Source organism: Thalassophryne amazonica, chromosome 2 (genome assembly GCF_902500255.1).
Source record: "Thalassophryne amazonica chromosome 2, fThaAma1.1, whole genome shotgun sequence".
NCBI classification, from domain to species: Eukaryota; Metazoa; Chordata; class Actinopteri; order Batrachoidiformes; family Batrachoididae; genus Thalassophryne; species Thalassophryne amazonica.
The window spans coordinates 93,384,091-93,405,305 of record NC_047104.1 but is presented as its reverse complement, the minus strand read 5'-3'; the positions used below and the strand labels follow the sequence as shown (position 1 = coordinate 93,405,305).

Here is a 21,215-nt window from a genome sequence, read left to right as displayed (position 1 = left end):
AACGTACGCAAATCACGATCACCTCCAAAATTCAATGGAGTCTTCCATGCCCTAATATCTATCTGTGGTGCAAATTTCGTCAAAATCTGTGAAGTAGTTTTGACGTAATCCTGCTGAAGGACTGACAGACAAATAAATAAATAAATGCTGATAATTTTATTATGTCCTTGGCGGACATAATAATTAAATCTCAGCCCACTATGTCTTATCCACTTTTGAAACACAAAGTAGACCTGCACTTTGAAAGTCCAGCGCAAAGGAAGGTACATAAAGTTCAACAAGGAGGTCAACCAAGCAAGAAGGCACACAGCCAATCAAATTTTGGTATTATTTTATTTTTATTTTTTATATATATATATTATGTTTATTGAGGCCAAGAAGTTTTAAACAATGTACGATATTTCTTTAAAAAAAAAGAAAACAATTTATCATAGATTTACAGGTTCCTGAAAGGAAAAGAAAACTTAATCATAGACAAGAGAACCGTCATGATTTTCCATCTGTATCCATAGTTATATATCAGCATCAGTTTTCTTCCCAGGCTCAATTTTTACATTTTTATGTATTTACTATGAACAGTTTGAACATAAGGGGGAGTTTCACTTTAATTCTCTGAAAGAATATAAACAGAGAAAAAAGGACATGCATATACATAAACAATTATAACAAAACAACAACAAAAAAGAGACTCAAATAAAATCTAATTTTAGGAATATATGATCAACATACCCAATCCAGCAGACCATATCCTAGAAAATATGTTAGTCTGGACCACATCTAAACACTCTCTGATTGTAGGAGGGTCTTGTTTTAACCACATTCTTGAGATAGCTTTTTTGGTTGCCACCAGAAGTATAAGTAACAACTTTTTTCTCTACAATCCCAAATTAGTCAAATTAGATGTTTTCTATGTTAAAGGTGTCAAACCTACGTGTGATGTTTACTTTGAAAGTCGCTTCCAAATGGAAGTGTATTTCTTGCCAGTATGGAGTTAGTACTGAGCAATCTCAGAAGACATGAAAGTGGTGGTTGTTATTTTTTTGTAATGTTTTATACTATGTTAAGAACAACACATATTAGTGATTAAAGAATTTTACAGTAATCAGTTTATAGATGTGTGTACAAGTTTCTTCTTTCTGTCTTTTGCTCCAGCATTAAATTAAATGTCATATTTACAGGCCTCGATGACAAAGAGTCATCAGTTGTTTAACCAGTCTAGTATCGATGACTTGTGTGTGCACCTGACAAGAGACTCTGCAGGAGGCCCAGGACTGGAAAAGGACTGTGTCACTCAGTTGGCCAGTAGGACGCTCACTGCACAAGCTTTCAGGCGTTGCTTCCTCCCAAACAATTCTGTCCTGATTTCAGCGCTGTGCGTTAGAGAGTCACATGACTCTAACCCCTCCTTCCCCGAAGACAGCTGGATTGTCTCATACTGCTCCAAAATCCATAACTTCTCCCGTGTAGAGGCCATTGAGGAAATTTGTCAGTACAGGGAATGGCCAGTCCAACATTTCTCCAACGCCACCCTCCTCGAGCTCTGTGGTCACACACATGGACTGAGACAGTACATCTGTCGAAACTCCTCACTCTACCATCTTTTGATAAGACGCACTCCTCAGCTCTCTGATTTCTGTGCTGATTTGCAGGGAGAACCGGAGGGCAAAAAGTGTTTTCTGCAGAGGTTTTTTGAATTGCTCCCAGCACCGTATCATTTTGACACTTCACAGCTGTGCATGAACCCGGCGCCACTGCTGGTGGACGTCCTGCACAAACTCAGTGTGTGTCAGCTGGAAGGAGGAGAGCGTGAGGGCTTTTTAATAGTACTGGGGTACGTGTTACGAGTGCTGGACTTCATGGTGGGGCTGTCCGTGGGTCTGGATGAGGAGGAGAGAGAGGCAAGGCAAGGTTTGGGTCAGGCCATCCTCCTCTCCAGTCTCCTTGACAACACTTCCTTCTGGGCCACACTGCAGCCAGAAGCCTCGGTGAGCGTCCTGCAGACTGTGGGAGTTTTCCTCCGCAGAGAGCAGAATGCCACTCTCAAAGAGGACCTGCTGAGCTGCTTCAGTGTAAGACAGCACCTTTACACACACACACACACACACACACACACACACACACACACACACACACACACACACACACACACACACACACACACACACACACACACACACACACACACAGAGAGAAATGTTTCAAATAACTCAGTTCTGTTGATCCATCAGCCTGTTTTGTGGGATCTTATTGAGCGGAACGACAACTCTTCTGCTCTCAAAGTTCTGCTGCAGGTACTGGTGCTGTGCAGAGACACTGACATTTAAACATCAACACATTAAACCACTAAACTTTAGGCTTGTTTTGTTTTTTGCTTCTTTTTTTTTTTCAATTTTGACAGGAGTACCTCCAGATGCCAAAAGACAGCATCCGCTCTCTAGTGATGTCTGCTGAAAAAGATGCTGTTAAGAGGTTTCTGTCCCACGTGCATCACAGTTGGGACCAGCTGCAAGTTGAAACTATCCAGGTTTGTTGTAAAACTCCCTGTAATACACAAAATTTTAGTAAATTCTTTTCTACAGGATCTGTCTATACAGAAGCATATTGCATTCACTGGATTAAAAAAAAATTAATTAGGTCCCTGATCTCATTACGAGATCAGGTGTCTCGTGGTCTTGTAATTATGAGATCTTTTCTCGTAATTACGAGATCAAGGGGTCTAATTTATTTATTTTTATCCAGTGAATGCAATACGCTTCCGTAGTCTGATGTCTTGGGGTGTAGACACTAAATAATGCGGTGTGCTCCTTAATGCAAAGTGCAAAGAGTATGGAGATGATGCGGTCAGAGTGACCCAATGGCAGGTTTTCAGGTTTGGAGCTAATGTTTCTGGCTTGCATGAAGCAGGCATAGTGTTCTTGAAGGCTGCAGTTCTCCTGGCAAACTGACTTAACTAATAGCAGCAAAACCAATGTTCAATCTGGAAACTTCATGTGCTGCAAGAGCGGAACAACACTCTGGACAACTGCTTTTTGTCATATCAAGCATCTTTCTGATGTTCTTCTTAGATGATGTTGTTCGACTACGTTAGAAGATACCCATTGACCTCGGTATGCCAACTGGGAGGTGTGGTAATATGCCTTGTTTAGGCCATCTTTTCTAGACCCTCTCCATGTGGACAAAGGAGTGTTGCCCCTGGAAAAGGCTGCTCGGTCATTCAGGGTGAAAGCTGAGAGATGTCATCTCCAGTCAACATTGGATGACCCATACACTTGAACTGTCTACATGCAGGATTGAGACTGTGCTTTCCAGTGTCGTCATTGTAGATTCTACATTGTGAGTGTCTTTCTCTTAGATTGGCTGCCAACCAAGGCCAACGAGCCTGGTTTGCCTGAAGGTTTTCCTTCCCATAGGTGGACTGCCTTCTGAGGCTGACAAGCGCCATCTACCCAACACGACTAGTTTTAAGGCACTAGTTACCTCCCTTCATTCCATCTCCTTGTCTGTGGAAAACAGCTCTGCCAGGCTTATATCTAAGCCACACATGAAGGCCAGGAGTTGGAGTTTGGCTGGAACAGTAATGATATAATAAACTATTTATATAGGACCTTCCCAGGAGCCAGCATGCTAAGAAAAATGGTGTTTGCCTTGCAGATGCTCCCAGTTGTTCATGGTCGCCACAGTGGATCCATTACAGATCCACATTTGGCATAGGTTTTTATGCCGGATCCCCTTTCTGATGCAACTCCACATTACATAGAGAATGGGAAGGGGTGATTTTGAAGCAAGAACCTTGTGCTCTGAAAACAAGTGCACTAACTGAACTGCTTGGCCACCGCACTGCCTGCCAAGGCCCCACAGTCCCCTTTAAGTTCCAAACCAAATTCCAGTGCTTATTCCATAGTTGTGTCTACTCCTATCCAAAAATGCATTTTTGTCCACTAGATCAGAATCATTATTGGAATCTGAGCCAAGGTACACCTATGGAGAGACAAATGTGGTCCACAACACATCCTTTATCCACATTGTGAGTTTAATCTTGATTGTTTACTTTTATTTGTGATTGCTGACCTGTGATCCTGATCCCAATCTTTGTTGCTGAACACTCATCTTTGATCATGATTGCACATTTTACATATTAAGCTATGCAAATGGTAGCAATTCTTAAATAGTTAATTTTACCTTTTTTAAACCTCTTGAATTAAAACTAACACTACAAGTACACCTTGATTGTTTCACTTCAACCTCATAGTGTATAAAGACACAACTACAAAAAAAAAAAAAAGCCACAAGGATGGTGCACCTACCTTTTGTCCACTCCTCTTTGCAGCACCTCTCAAGCTCCATCAGGTTGGATGGGGAGCGTCGGTGCACAGCCATTTTTAGATCTCTCCAGAGATGTTCAATTAGATTCGGGTCTGGGCTCTGGCTGGACCACTCAAGGACATTCACAGAGTTGTCCTAAAGCCACTACTTTGATATCTTGGCTGTGTGCTTAGAGTCATTGTCCTGCTGAAAGATGAACCCTCAAGAGTGCTCTGGTTCAGGTTTTCATCCAGGATGTCTCTGTACATTGCTGCATTCATCTGTCCCGCAATCCTGACTAGTCTCCCAGTTCCTGCGGCTGAAATACATCCCCACAGCATGATGTTGCCACCACCATGCTTCACTGTAGGGATGGTGCCTGGTTTCCTTCAAATATGACACCTGGCTTTCACCCCAAAGAGTTCAATCTTTGTCTCATCAGACCAGATAGTTTTGTTTCTCATGGTCTGGGAATCCTTCAGGTGCCTTTTGGCAAACTCCAGGTGGGCTGCCATGTGCCATTTACTAAGGAGTGGCTTCTGTCTGGCCACTCTAGATTTGTGCCTTGAGACAATCCTGTCTCGGACATCTACAGCCATTTCCTTTGAATTCATGCTTGGTTTGTGCTCTGACATGCACTGCCAACTGTGGGACATGTAGACAGGTGTGTGTGCCTTTCAAAATCATGTCCAATCAACTGAATTTACCCCAGGTGGACTCTAATTAAGCTGTAGAAACATCTCAATGATGATCAGTGAAAACAGGATGCACCTGACCTCAATTTTGAGCTTTGTGGCAAAGACTGTGAATACTTATGTACATGTGATTTCTTAGTTTTGTGAACAACTGAACAACTTTTTATTATTTTAAAGTAATGAACAGATGCATCAAACAGGTAACAATACAATTAGATTATTATCATAAATAAAGAAAGAGCTAGAGAGAGAGAGCGAGAGAGAGAGAGAGAGAGAGAGAGAGCGAGAGAGAGAGCGAGAGAGCCCAGCGGCGACCTCCCTCCCCCCCCCCATATCACCCCTCACATCTGGATCTCTACAGGACTCTAGCAGGACATGAAAGACCATGTTTTCACCAAAAAAAAAAAGAGATAGTGATCCAGCACCATGCATTCTTGCCACTGATAGTTCCATGTTTATGATGTCAATGTACATGTTAATCCAGTGGGGCTTAGTAACTGTATGTGGAGGTTTCCAGCGTAAGGCCAGCATCTTTTTGGCAGCAGTGATTCCTGTTAGGAGTGTACGTCTCTTCAAACATGACAACTCTAGTGAAGTGGTATCATTCAAAAGTAACACAATGGGACAACATAGTACAGTGACATTCAGTACAATGGAAAGAGCAGCACAGACGTCACCCCAAAAAAGCCCCACGTCTTTACATTCCCAGTACATGTGCATATTTGAGCCTATAAGTCCGTCTGAGCACAGAGTGCAGATTGGAGATGTTAACCTTTTCATGAGAAAGTTTATTCTTGGAGTGAGGTAAGTCCTGTGGATATAGTTTAAATGGATTTGTTGATGGTCTGGGTTTTTAGAGGCAAAGATAATTGAGGACCAGATCTTTTCCCAATCCAGTGAATCATCTCCGATGTAGTGCTTCAGTTTACTAGACCACACACGTGTAATAGGACGGGTTTTATAGGCGGTGTCTTGGAAAAGTGAATATATTCGGGAGATTAGACCTCTTTTTTGACCTTTATTGTATAAAAAGGAGTGCAAAGGATGAGTAGTGAGAGGAGAATTCCACGGCACTCCATATGCTTTCATGGATGATCATAGCTGAAAGTACAACAACAGTGATGTTCCAGGCAAATGATAACACATTTTCAAATCATTAAAGTCACGAAGCCCATCCTCATTATTTATCTGACAAAACATGGACACCCCAAGAACTCCAGTGTGGGGAACAGTTATTGAAGAGTGGACTATTCAGGTGCCATTTACATGTGCTTTTAGATTCCTTCTCAGCAGTAACCCATATCCATAAGAGGAAACTCATTATTGGACCAAGCCGTAGCTTAGCTCATTTCAAAGGAACAGCAGAGTATATCAGATCCTCCAATTTATGTGGGGATGCTAGGTTCTGTTCTATTAATTTCCAACAGGGATCCAAATTCTGATTCATAGCCAATCTTTGAATGGTCTCAATACAAATGACCAAAAGTAATATTTAAAGTTAGGCATGGAAAGATCACCCTCCGTTTTGTGATGCTGGAGTGTCGATAGCTTCACACGGGACCGTTTACCTCCCCAAATAAATTTAGAAACCAAAGAATGGACTTTTTTCCAATAATCAGCTTTGGGTGGTAAGGGTAACATTGAAGAAAAGAAATTTATACGTGGTAGAATGTCCTTTTTAACTACTGACACACGAGCTTATAATGATTTTGGCAAGTGGGACTATCTATTGAGATATGCCTCGATTTTGAAAATTCTTATTCGCAATATTAGACAATGAAGGAAAAATATCCACCCCTAAGTATTTGAATTTCTTTACCACTGCAATGTGCTGAGATACTGAACTTGTTCTCCATGTAGAATTTAGAGGGAGAAGTGCAGATTTTGTCCAATTGATCTTATAACCAGATAGAGAACTAAATTGGTGAAAGGTATCTAAAATATGTGGTAATGATGTGACTGCTCTATCAAAAAATAATAATACATCATCGGCATACAGCGATATGGAATGTGAGGTGTTGTGAAAAGTGATGGGGGAAATATCTGGGTGTTGACAAAATTTCTGTGCAAGGGGCTCTAGTGAAAAAATAAAAAGAAAAGGACTTAATGGGCATCCCTGTTGGCACGACTGTGATAGACTAAATCTGTTTGATATTATGCCATTTGCGTTTATCATTGCAGACGGGTTATTGTAGAGTAGTTTAATTAAATTAATAAAAGTTGGACCCAATTTAAAACGCTGAAGAACCATTCACAAGTAATCCCATTCTGGCCTATCAAAGGCTTTCTCTGCGTCAAGGCTCAATACTGCACATGGTGAGGGTATATCCTTGGCAGCATGAATTACATGAAACAGACGCCGTATGTTATCAGAAGCTATCCGTGATTTCACAAAGCCCGTCTGGTCACTCTTAATTAGGGTTTTTATATGGGGTTCTATTCGGTAGGCCAATACACAAGCAAAGATTTTATTTCTGCATTGAAGATAGACATAGGTCTATAATTCCCACACTGCATGGTGTCCTTGTTGGTTTTTGGCAATACAAATATCAAGGCGGCATACATGTAATTGAAAAAGACACCAGCTTCAACAGCTTTATGAACCATGGCTAAAAAGTATAGTCCCAGCTCATCACAGAAAGTGAGATAGAACTCTGGGGGGGATCCCATCCCATCCCGGAGACTTGCCCAGAGTGATTGGTTCCCCAAGGCGCTGTGCAACTTCTTGCGCAAGTGTGGGGAGGTCAAAGTCCTGTAAAAAGGTTTCACATTTAGTTTTATCCAATGATATTTCAGATTTGTACAAGTCTGCATAAAAGTTTTGAAAACATATATATATATATATTTTTTTTTTTACACGTAAAGGGCTACATTTGTCTGTCTGTCTGTCTGTCTAGGATAAACTCCCAAACTATAATATGTCGCCCTAAAAACTATATATATTCTGAATCCTCATGAAATGGGGAACAAACTGGTACCATTGTTCAAAAAGTTGAACTGAAAATTACCCCCAAAATAGCCATTTATGTAAGACCATACAGTGTTGTACCATATGCAATAAACTGCCAAACTATAATATGTAGCCCTAAAAACTATATATATTCTGAATCATGACATGGGGAACAAACTGGTACCATTTTTTTTAAAGTTGAACTGAAAATCACCCCCAAAATAGCCATTTAGTGTTATTTTGTTTAGTGTTAGTTTAGTGTTTTCAGTGTTTTCATTGTTATTGTTGTGTATGACTAACTTGGACGCCCTTTTCTGTTTGCTGCAAATCAAATCTACCTACGGGTACAAATAAAGTCACCTTAACCTGAACCTGAATTTATGTAAGACCATACAGTGTTGTACCATGTGCGATAAACTCCCAAACTATAATATGTAGCCCTAAAACAGTTCAACTTTTTTAAAAAGTATTTCCACTTAGTTTGGGGAGTCCACCTCTTATAGTTCTGCTGGACAAACTTTAGCCCATTAACTACGTATTATATTTATAAGACATCAGCATTACAAAAACAAATGTTGGGAAGTTGTTTTGATTAAAATGATTGGCATTTGGCTTATGTCTAAAACAGGTTAACCCGGGCAGCGCCGGGTACCCCAGCTAGTATATATATATATTTGAAATGGGACAGTGCATATTAATGGACATAGTTCCATGTAAATATGCCGGATTGTAGTAAAATGCTAATTTCCATCCATAGTCCCAGTAACATAAAAACAGATTAAGACCACACAACATACCAAAGTAAATTAATCATGACAGAAAAAGAATGAAAACAAAATACATATACAAATATTTACAATTCAAACTAACAATAATTGATAGATAATAAGTAGCCAACAGGTGGAGGAACCAAAACAGTTTCATGATCGGTGTTGAGGTGCAAAAGTACTGTATTAAAGTGACAAGTGCTACGTGTAAAAGTGCTTCAGTGCCTGGTTGTAATTGCACATTACAGTACTAGGTTGTATTGCACGTTGCCCAATACACTCATTTGCACATGCACAAGTGTAAATATTGCACAGGGTGTCATACACAAGTTTATTATGTAAAGACTACTAAAGCATTTAATAAAAAAAAAGACAAGGGTATTGTGTACATATAACTGAAAAAGAAACTCGAGTAGTGCCTCCACAGTTGAATTGTGTTTTAGGCTACAGATGGTTGCATGTCTGATTTGCCAGTAACCAAGCTTTCAGTTGTCCTTTGAAAGTACTGAAAGTGGTGTTCTCCCTGATTGTGACTGGGACGTTGTTCCAAACTTGCCCACCTTTAATGGATAACACATTCTGACCAAAGGTGGTCCTTCTATGAGTAATCTCACAGCCACCTCTTGTGTCAGATCTTGTACCATACCCTGTGAATCTTTTTATGTGAATGTATTCTTTAACAGGAGTTGGTGCTGGTCATGTAAACATTTATATACAACCCCTGGCAATAATTATGGAATCACCGGCCTCGGAGGATGTTCATTCAGTTGTTTAATTTTGTAGAAAAAAAGGAGATCACAGACATGACACAAAACTAAAGTCATTTCAAATGGCAACTTTCTGGCTTTAAGAAACACTATAAGAAATCAGGAAAAAAAATTATGGCAGTCAGTGACGGTTACTTGTTTAGACCAAGCAGAGGGAAAAAATATGGACTCACTCAATTCTGAGGAATAAATTATGGAATCACCCTGTAAATTTTCATCCCCAAAACTAACACCTGCATCAAATCAGATCTGCTTGTTAGTCTGCATCTAAAAAGGAGTGATCACACCTTGGAGAGCTGTTGCACCAAGTGGACTGACATGAATCATGGCTCCAACACGAGAGATGTCAATTGAAACAAAGGAGAGGATTATCAAACTCTTAAAGAGTAAATCACCACGCAGTGTTGCAAAAGATGTTGGCTGTTCACAGTCAGCTGTGTCTAAACTCTGGACCAAATACAAACAACATGGGAAGGTTGTTAAAGGCAAACATACTGGTAGACCAAGGAAGACATCAAAGCGTCAAGACAGAAAACTTAAAGCAGTAGGTCTCAAAAATGGAAAATGCACAACAAAACAAATGAGGAACGAATGGTTGGAAACTGGAGTCAACGTCTGTGACCGAACTGTAAGAAACCGCCTAAAGGAAATGGGATTTACATACAGAAAAGCTAAACGAAAGCCATCATTAACACTTAAACAGAAAAAAACAAGGTTACAATGGGCTAAGCAAAAGCAGTCGTGGACTGTGGATGACTGGATGAAAGTCATATTCAGTGATGAATCTCGACTCTGCATTGGGCAAGGTGATGATGCTGGAACTTTTGTTTGGTGCAGTTCCAATGAGATTTATAAGGATGACTGCCTGAAGAGAACATGTCAATTTCCACAGTCATTGATGATATGGGGCTGCATGTCAGGTAAAGGCACTGGGGAGATGGCTGTCATTACATCATCAATAAATGCACAAGTTTACATTGATATTTTGGAAACTTTTCTTATCCCATCAATTGAAAGGATGTTTGGGGATGATGAAATCATTTTTCAAGATGATAATGCATCTTGCCATAGAGCAAAAATTGTGAAAACATTCCTTGCAAAAAGACACATAGGGTCAATGTCATGGCCTGCAAATAGTCCAGATCTTAATCCAATTGAAAGTCTTTGGTGGAAGTTGAAGAAAATGGTCCATGACAAGGCTCCAACCTGCAAAGCTGATCTGGCAACAGCAATCAGAGAAAGGTGGAGCCAGATTGATGAAGAGTACTGTTTGTCACTCATTAAGTCCATGCCTCAGAGACTGCAAGCTGTTATAAAAGCCAGAGGTGGTGCAACAAAATACTAGTGATGTGTTGGAGCGTTCTTTTGTTTTTCATGATTCCATAATTTTTTCCTCAGAATTGAGTGATTCCATATTTTTTTCCCTCTGCTTGGTCTAAAAAAGTAACCGTTACTGACTGCCACAATTTTTTTTTCCTGATTTCTTACAGTGTTTCTTAAAGCCAGAAAGTTGCCATTTGAAATGACTTTAGTTTTGTGTCATGTCTGTGATCTGCTTTTTTTCTACAAAATTAAACAACTGAATGAACATCCTCCGAGGCCGGTGATTCCATAATTTTTGCCAGGGGTATGAAACAGGCATATCTGAATACCTTCAAATTTTCAAAGTCTAGAAATGTATGCTTTTCCAGAACCTTACAGTGATGAGCTATATTGTCTATCATATATCTTAACTGCTCTGTTATACAGCTGCTCTATGGATTTTAATACTGAGGTACCTGCAAAATGCTGTTAGTGAAACAGTAATCAATGTGTGAAAAAACCTTGCAAAAGAGATACATTTTGGCTGCATTAATTGTTAGAGAGAGGCGTATATGTTTAAAATTTAGTAAATTAAAATTTACTGTGTTTTTGACTTTTTTAATGTGTTTTTTGAAGGACACGTTTGAGTCCAGGATAACTCCAAGATATTTAAATTGAGATACCAGCTCCAACTCCTCCCTGTCAAAGAACACATTGGACATTCTAATGTCAGTGGGACGGTTGCTAAACATCATACATACTGTTTTTTTTGTATTTAACTGTAGGCAAGTGTCATTTAAATAGTGTTGTATATTGTGTAGCACATCCGTGAGTTTTGAAGAGAAAATGACCACATCATCCTCGTACATTTGTACACTGAAATCTTTGCACATATTTGGTAAGTCATTTATGTACAGCGAGAAAAGTAAAGGTCCAAGGATTGATCCTTGTGGGACACCGACTGGGTTGTTAAGAAAAGGGGATTCAAAACCATTTACGGTAACACATTCTACTCTTTTTGTTAGATAAAATTTGAACCATTATATTGTTTCAGATGAGAAGTTGAAATATCTCAGTTTTTTCAGAAGTATTTGGTGGTCTACTGTGTCGAATGCCTTTCTAAGGTCTAGGAACACAGCATCCACATACAAGTTTTTATCCAGCATATACTTAACCTTTTCTAAAAACACACAGTGTGCTGACTCAGTTGAGTGATGGGGACGGAAGCCAAATTGCATCGGATGAAGTAGATTAGGTCCTCTATTCAGATGTTTGATCAGTAATTTTGAGACCCATTTTTTCAATTATTTTAGAAATCACAGGAAGAATGCTGATTGGCCGGTAATTGACCACTGATGTCTTATCCCCAGATTTAAAGATGGGCGATACTGTGGCTAATTTCCTGGATGATGGTACTTCCTTTGAGATAACGGACTGATTAACAAGAATAGTGATTGGTTTTATCAGTGCGTTAGAATGTGTTTTTAGAAAGTCATTGTCTAAGTCAGATGTATCCTTGGCCTTTGAACATTTCAAAGCAGAAATAATGTTCTTTACCTCTGATTCAGTAATCTGCTCTAGTTTAAAAACAGGCTGGTTATTTAAAATTGATCTTGGCAAAACATTAGTGGGGGCATAAAGCTTTGTTATGTCTTTCACACTGTTTAGGAAGTATTCATTAAACGTTTGGGCCAATACTGTAGGGTCCTTAACCAGGATATTATTATTATTATTCAGTTCAAGTACAGTGTGCCCCTGCTTGTTATCTTTTCCTAGCAGGTTGTTTTCTTTAGGAGCTGTCAGCAATTTTTGGTTTGAGCTGACAGCTGTAATGTTGGAATACTTGTCACATTTTTGCAGACTAAGAGAGACTTGCCCTTGAGCCATTAAAATAGTAGTTCCTTCTGGTCCTATGCATCTGAAATTCAGCTTGTAGTCTGAAAATGTTGTTCAAACTTAATCGGACTGCGTCGATTTTCTTTTTGTTGTCCTCTGTGGCCCCATCCCCTTGCTGAGCCTGTTCGAGCCTTTGTAGTTCATTTTCAAGTGTATTAATTTTGCTTAGTCTTGCTCGGTTAAGGTATGAAGTGAAGGAGATAGTTGTATTTCTCACAAATCCTTTAATTGCACCCCATAGAACTCGAGGGTCCTCTACTGAATTAGCATTCTCTGAGATAAATGTTTTAAAAGTATTTTTTAAATGATCACAGAAATTCTTGTTTTTGAGTAATGTGGTGTTAAAGCACCATCTTGTGGCTTTGGTGGGAGTCTTGGCAAGTGTAAGCTGTGATGTGACAACACAATGGTCAGATAAAGAGTTAGGATGAATCATAGTTGAATGAATTTCAGAATATGAAAATGCAGAGGCCAGTAAATAATCTATCCTTGAAGAGGTTTTGTGTCTGTATGAATAAAAACTCTTAGGTTTTTTTTTTAATATAAATTTGCAAAAATCTAAAACAAAAAACTTTTTTCACATTGTTATTATGGGGTATTGTGTGTAGAATTTGACAAAAATGTGGAAAAAGTGAAGTGCTGTGAACACTTTCCAGATGCACTGTATGAGTAAAGATAGTTGATTAGTTGAAATATGCAGATGTTTTGTATCTCTTTTTTGAATGTATGCCATGGCCTATGCATACTTAAAGAGGTCCTGTGATTGGTTTGAGTCTGACTCTTTTGTTTTCTCTGACAGGCCTCTCAAAAAGAGCTGCAGGCCATGGAAACAATGACAGCCGCCTTCATCCATAAATTCCCCCGTGTGACCCCGGAGCTTTTTGTGGACCTGTCACAGTTTATTCCCTTCATGTCTGTCTCTGACATCATGAGGTTCCCGGTCTCATTGATGACCAATGACAGTGTGTGAGTCGCTAACCACAAAAACAGAGAGAGAGATCATGTTAAAATTTTTCTGTCAGCCTTGATGCTGATAGTCCTCCGTCTTTTCCTTTGAAGGCTGACTGCCATCCGTGATCACAGCTCGGGAATGAAATCGCTGCAGAAAAAAGCCTTCGTTAAAAGACTCCTGCAGTCAAACTTGGTGGGTGATGTTCCTACATGGCCACCGTTCTTCCTCAGTTCCATCCTTCCACTCCTGCCTTACCTCCCAGTCACTCATTTTCAGCAGCTGACGTCACAACAGGTCAGTGACACTTTCACTTCAGCACCTCTTTCTCTAATTTCAGCCTCCTCAGATGCAGTAAACTATTTAATTTTGGGTCCATAACCATTCATTTTGTTAGCAGCTTGTTTGTACTGTGTCATTTCCCTTAGCTGACCTCTCTGGTGGAGATGCTTGGCAACAGCAATCTGGATGCGGTGAGGGGACACCATGTGCTCAGGACCTTGTTCAGCAAGAAAACCAACCTGACCAGAGATAACGTATTGAGGTGGGACATGGATACTCCATGTTTTTGTGCTTAACTCTGTGTGACCACTCACAAGTACTGAAATCATAAATTACCCAGGTGCAGGAATTATTAACCTGCAGGGGTCCAGAAATATAATTAGAAAACAAAAACCATTGATGTGGACTTGCCGGCGGGTCCACGGACCTCTAAGGGTTAAGCTAAGGGTCTTGCAGTGGGAGTTGTGGTACTGGTTAATGCAAAAAATATTCTTACCATTCACCATTTTATCTGTGATGAGTGTAAAATTGATACTGATTCCAGAAGAAAATTGAAGCTCCACTTTCCTGAACACTGCAGGCCAAGCTTGTCCATGTAGGTCCAGTTCATGGTTGGACGTCTTGGTACTCACTGGGATATAAACCTGCAGTCTAGGTGCACTGTGTTACTTGTCAGTCTACTCAACTTGATAAATTGCAGAATGTTAGCAGAACGGACCCTAGGTCAAATTTTATTTTTGGTTAATGAAGTCAAAGCTTCAGGTCCATATCCAAAAACAACAGAAGGTGGAAACAAATATAATATGCATTTCATCTCACACCAGTAAGTCTGCTGATCAGTCGCTGTGTTTATTCTGCATGGTTTTCTCAACTGTGTACCTCTGTAGTGTCTACACAGCATGTCTACTCCTGCACATGCTTGAGTGGGCACATATCATGTATTCACCACAGTGTTGTAAAACCACATTGACCTCATATCAGTCATTAATAAGTGTGTGTGTGTGTGTGTGTTACTGCATCCTCCCAAAACACATTTGTTCACCATTTTGATGTGTTCACTGTCAAAGTCCACAAAAATACTGATTTTGAACTGCAAAGAGCTCAGTTTTTCTCTTTCAGTTCAGTGTTGTCTTGAGGGGTCGCTTCCTCACATGATATCATCGAAGTCTGCCTTTCTCACAGGTTCACATTTCTGAGCGTTTATCAGCAGCAGGTGAAATCAAGCTAAATTCCCCATGTGTGTGACTTCATTTCTCTGGGCGTATGGCACCAAAAATAAAACACAATACATCAATATTTTTGTAATTCTTTATTTATTTAGAATAATCATCTCATTTGATAGGGGTGGTCGCCAAGTGGTTAGTGCGCTTGGTTTCAGTGCATAAAGTTCCCAGTTCAAACCCCACTCCTGCCATATTTCTCCATGTAATTGTTGTGTGGGCCGCTGAAGAGGAGGTACTGCTGGCCCACCACCACCAGATGGCGCCCTGCTTGGAGTGCGGGCTTCAAGCAGGAGAGGGCGCCGGAGCCACTGGGAGTGACAGCTGTCACTCTTCATCAGCACCAGCTGTCACTCAGTCAACTCATCACCATCTCCATAAAGGCCGGACTGCGACTCCACCTCCTCGCCGAGAAATCAACTACCATTCAGGTAATTTCTCTGCTGACTTACATTAAGTAATAATCTGAACTTCTTTGCAGCCGTTTTCCTGTGGTGTGTCCTTATCTGTGGGATTGGTGTTTGGTGTGGACTGCGACGGCTTCGCCTCACACCCCAAACCAGATAAGTGGTTAAACAGGAGCTGCACGAGTGTGTGATTGGAAGTGGAGGTGCTCCCTCCTTAAAGAACACAGACTGTGGGTTACTGAGTGTGCGAACTCACACTCATCAATACTGTTTCTGTTCTCTGCCAGCAGTACCGGGTCTGACTGCTGAAGACAGTGGCCACCTGGGGCGCAGGGCTTGGCGGCTCCGGTGTTCTTCAGGTCCGTTGGTGGTGGAAGCTGTGTGGGATCCGGCTCTTCTCTCGCCAGACGTCTTCTATCTTCGAGCCTGCCACACGTCACCTTGTGTATAATTGACATTCCACCATATTGTTTTTGTCTGTACTTCGTTGTGCAATTCACAACATTAAATTGTTACTTTTTGGCTTATCCATTGTCCGTTCATTACCACCCCCTGTTGTGGGTCTGTGTCACGACACTTTCACAACAGGATTTCTCGGCCAGTAATGTGAAGTTGTGTCAGGAGGGTCATCCGGTGTAAAATGTGTGCCAAATCAACATGCAGCTCTGCCTTGGATCTGCTGTGGTGACCCCGAGTGAAAAACAATGGAGCAACCAAAGAGACTTACTAATCAGCTCATTTGACATTTCATTTTCCAGTGAAATGCACTTTAATTCTTGTGATCTTTGTCAAAAATGTTGTGTTGCAGTTCTGTGTAAAAAAAAAAAAAAACAACCAACAAAAAAACAACCTAACATTTAAATTTGATTTCATAATCATAAAAGTGAAAGACTTCTTCCTGCAGGTTAGGAGTTCTAGCATGTTACCTGGAACCACTGGACCTACGTTCACTTCTTCAGGACCCAAACGGCTCCTCTGCCCTCTGGCATCAGCTGGCTCAGTGCATGTCCGAGGGTCTCATCAGTGCCAGCGGCAGGGTGAGCAGCACACCACTGACACCTCTTAATTGGAATTTTGACACTCTAAACATTTGATACCATTGCCACCATCAGTAACAGTTTTCGGTGTTGTTTTGGGCAAAGCTGTCCTCTTGGCTGACACCAGCTGTTGAGACCCTGAATGTGAGCAGCATGTCTCCATCTGACCTGTCTGTGCTCAGCGCTCTGTTACCACAGTTAGGAGCTTCCTTCTTGCTGTCGTTACCATTACAACAAATCATAGAAATCCTCTCACAACCAGGACAGCACGAATATTCTCCTGCCCAGGTCAGCCACACAGTTCCATCAGAACAACAGGCCGTTCTTATGCCAAATACAGTTACTTTTTCTTACTTTTTCTAGCAAACAGTAGCTGTTTGCAGAAACATTTCCAAATTTTATTAACAAAGGTGATGTCTTATAATCAGTTAATTTCACTATTTATAATTTTAAGATGAAAATGTGCAAAATGTAAATATCATATAATGTAATATTGTCAGTAATGTGCTCGCTCGCTCTCTCGCTCTCTCTCTCGCTCTCTCTCTCTCTCTCTCTCTCTCTCTCTCTCTCTCTCTCTATATATATATATATATATATATATATATATATATATATATATATATATATAAATAGGGATTGTCACCATGACAATTGTCTTTGTGTAAAATCTGATGGTATTGTGTTCTTGAAAAAAATTTTTCTCCAGGCTTTTCAAATATTATCCAAGATTTCCAAGGACACCAATGTAAGTAGTCATTTAAAATATTTGGACAGATTTCAGCTGCTTGCACTCAAATGAAAGACTTTATAATGGGATCCTCTCTTTGTTTGGCAGCTGACAATAGAACAACTGTGCACACTGAAGCCTTTACATGCTGGTTTCTCCACTGCTGTGCTGAAAGACCTCCACTGGTCTGAGATCAGCGATGCTGCACGGTGCCACTGTTGGACAACTCTGCTAACTGAGCTAACACCTGGTCACAGAGCAATTCTGTACAATTCAGTGCCGGAGGTGACATTAATATTAACTTTTTATTTCATCCAACTTAAAAGAGGGTATACTATTAAAAATGTTTTTTTTTTTACATCAACTTTTTACATTTAAATGTAATTGGGATTTTGTTATTAACATCCTCAAAGTCTCAGAATTATATGTCGATGTAATTTAATTGGTATGTAATGTGTGTCACAGACATATAGAAAACAGTATAAGTGCTTGCTAGATGAGACATGCCCATATATATTTGTAGAGCTGCAGTAGTAATATGTCATTTCAGTCATCTGGGTTGGATACACCAGCTATGACATTTTGGCCATGTGTATTTCTCTCTCTCATTGGTCCAGCATGTTTGTGGGTAAGTTTTGAGGATGCCAGCAGCACGAGAAGGCTGAAGGGACACCCACATTTCACCTGGCTGTAACAGATAGATGGTTGCTATGGAGGGGGTGCATTTGGACTGGTTGTCTGCCTGGATGGCTGCCATCCTGGACCTGAAGCGGTTCTACTGACGCATGCTCTAGACTTAACTGACAATTTAGCTAATCTAGTTTTCACCTCTGTGGAAGCTGTTTTGTGTTTCTTAAATGGCCTTTTTTTGTATCAACAGGCTCTTCAAACAGGTCTGCAGAACTTCACTGAAGAGCTTCGCTGTCTTTTACCATTCATGCCTCTGAGACAGCTGACAGAGGTTTTGAATGCAGAAACACTCCTGAGAGACATCACACTGTATAGAGACGTACGCTGGTCCCCACATCAGGTACGCATTCTGCTTCAACGGGTGTGACATTTACCTTCACAATGATATGACCACAATAGGTTGCCAGATCTCTTTTGTCAGAAGAAAGGGCTTTTTTTTGGCTTTGGCTTTGGCCTGCTCTCACTTTAATCTGCTACTCGTTGGTTATGCTTCAGATGAGCCTTTCAAGATATTAATACTCCATACGCATCAACTGCCATCATGCTAATTAGTTTGGATGTAGTACAATAGTGTGGAGGAGTGTAGCATAAATTAATCATAGCTACCTTAAAGGGATTTTGTCACAGAGAAGAGTGTATTAGCCTGCTTTCACCACCTGTTCTCAGCCTAACAAGGATCATGTCAAATCATTAACTCCTTAAATAGCTGAGGATATTTTATATGATATGATTTTTGTCTTCTTCCTCCAGGTGTGACCTAATTTTCTAGCATTAAATTTACTCCATCATGATTTTTTATTATTATTATGATTGATTTGAAACAAACCTTAATCTTCGGAAATGTCATAGAAAATGCAGAAAGATAGCCGAGATGTTGTGTGTGTTCCGTGCTGAATGTTTGCCTGTGTGAGCACGCTGCCTGACAGCTGTCCAGAATAGCAGCGAGCACCACTGATAGATGTTTTCAAAAAATGATGAAAAACATTTCATAATCAGCTTGTACACTTTATCCAATTAGGGGTACATTAGTTTAACAGTAAACCACTTTTTTCATTTTGAACAGGCGCAGTATCTGTTCAGGAAGATCCATGATTTTAAAAATGTTACCAGCAAGATGGTGAAGTAAGTTGAACCAGAAGCTTTGATTCCACGTTTGAAGTATAAAATAAACACGCACAGTTTTATATGGATTGTCTCCTGCTCCTCTTGCAGCAGCTTGGGTCATATCGCCAGTGGAATGAGTTGTGAGTTTCTGAGGCTGTGGAGTAATGAGTCAGATTTTGTAGAGCTGCTTGGCTCCATCAGTGGGCTGCCTGGAGGCGTGAGGTCTGCACTGGTGAGAAACAAATGTTCCAGTGCTCCTCCTCACTCTCTCTGTTACACAGTCGTGATGCTAATGTGCATTTCAGCTTCAGAGTTAAATGTGCAAAGAAATCATGTTCTCATAATAACGAGTTCAGATGGGTTTGGCTGTTTCACCAGCGAAAATGTATCGTAGAAGAACTGCGGAATCGACCTGACCTTGACCTCAGCGGTTTGAGCTCTGGGTTTGCAGCAACATTACCGTAAGAATCTTGTTTTAAATTTACACATGAATGCCTCCTCGGTTTGTAGTTATTCACGCATTATTCCACCCGTTTCTTCTTCTGTTCTGCTGCAGAGTGACGCTGATGGAAAACTTGCCAAATTCATCATTAAGAGCTGTTTTGGATCACGTTCAGGGACACTTTGCTGATTTCCTTAAACTGCCTTATTATAAACAGATTAATTTAGCAGAGAGGACATTTACTGAGCTGGTAAGTCAACATGAACTGTGCAAAATTCTGTTTAGTCTCGAAGATTTAGATGACACACTTTAACTGAGCAATATATTTTAAATGCACTATTTGGTTTTGTTTTGAGCAGTTGATACAATATTAATAACATATTAAAACTGCTGTCTGCAGAGACTACTTTCTCATACACTGAAAACTGACATTTCTTTCCTTCTGGTTGTAGTACCAAGACTGATTGAATCTATTGTGAACATTTGATGATTGATACTGATGTTGCCTTCGTGATGTCTGTAAACTCGGAAAATCCAAGTTGGAAACGTAAAAGATCAGAAAGTTCATTTGATGAACTTAGAAAGCAATACAGGTGCACAAAGTAACACATTCAAGCTTTGCCGTTTTAAATACAACTGCTGTGGTTGGGAAAATGAGATCACATGATTGAATTTTATTGCAGGTGTCTTTGCTAAAACTATAACACTAGCAATTTCACAAATATATCTTCTTCTTCTGCTCTGCTCCCGTTAAGGGTTGCCACAGCAGATCAATCGTTTCCATCTCACCCTGTCCTCTGTCACACCAGTTACCTGCATGTCCTCCCTCAGCACATCCATAAACCTCCTCTTTTGCCTCCCTCTTCTATTCCTGCCTGGTAGATCCGTCCTCAGCATCCTTCTCTCTATATACCCTTGGATCCTCCTCTGCACATGTCCACACCATCTCAGTCTTGCCTCTCTGACTGTGTCTCCAAACTGTCCCACCTGAGCTCAAAATCAAATCAAAATGGTCGAACTTAAAATCTATTCAATTATATTATGTGTCACTTTGTTGCCACAATTTTTTTAAGCAACCATTGGTCAAAATTTTTACAGTGTACCCATTCTTTCATGCTTGGGCACATTCTCCACCACCTCTTCTAACTCACTCCAGAAATCTTCTTTCTCCTTCATCTCGCGACCTACCTGTGTGGGCATATGCACTGATGATATTCATCATCACCCCTTAAATTTCCAATTTCACACTCATCACCCTGTCAGATACTCCCTTAACCTCCAACACACTCTTAACATACTCTTCCTTTAAAAGGACCCCAACACCATTTCTCTTCTTATCCACACCAAGATACAACAACTTGAACTCATTGTCTATGCTCCTGCTCTTACTTCCCTTCCACTTGGTCTCTTGCACACACAATATGTCTATCTTTCTCCTCTCCATCATGTCAGCCAGCTCTCTCCCTTTACCAGTCATACTACCAACATTCAAAGTCCTGACTCCCACTTCCACCCTTCTAGTTTTCCTCTTCTCCAACTGTCTGTGGATATGTTCTTCTTCGCCCATCAGTAACCCAATTTCTGCCGGCACCTTGTTGGGCAACGGCAGTGGTGGTGGTCATTGTCAACCCGGGCCTCGACCAATCCAGTATGGAAATTCAAATTGTGTTCTGCATGT

At 40.4% G+C, this 21,215-nt stretch overlaps 1 protein-coding gene across 1 annotated transcript in view; it reads left to right on the top strand.

Moving 5' to 3' along the window:
• Nucleotides 1–21,215, top strand: part of LOC117527211 (stereocilin-like) — a 131,560-nt gene that overhangs the window by 35,630 nt on the left and 74,715 nt on the right. The window contains 15 exon segments of the mRNA XM_034189429.1: nt 1,179–2,069; nt 2,229–2,291; nt 2,399–2,524; nt 13,479–13,645; nt 13,739–13,925; nt 14,057–14,172; nt 16,442–16,574; nt 16,680–16,862; nt 17,281–17,319; nt 17,410–17,586; nt 18,182–18,331; nt 19,055–19,113; nt 19,204–19,327; nt 19,474–19,556; nt 19,652–19,787. Of these exon segments, the coding sequence (XP_034045320.1) occupies nt 1,179–2,069; nt 2,229–2,291; nt 2,399–2,524; nt 13,479–13,645; nt 13,739–13,925; nt 14,057–14,172; nt 16,442–16,574; nt 16,680–16,862; nt 17,281–17,319; nt 17,410–17,586; nt 18,182–18,331; nt 19,055–19,113; nt 19,204–19,327; nt 19,474–19,556; nt 19,652–19,787 (2,634 nt within the window).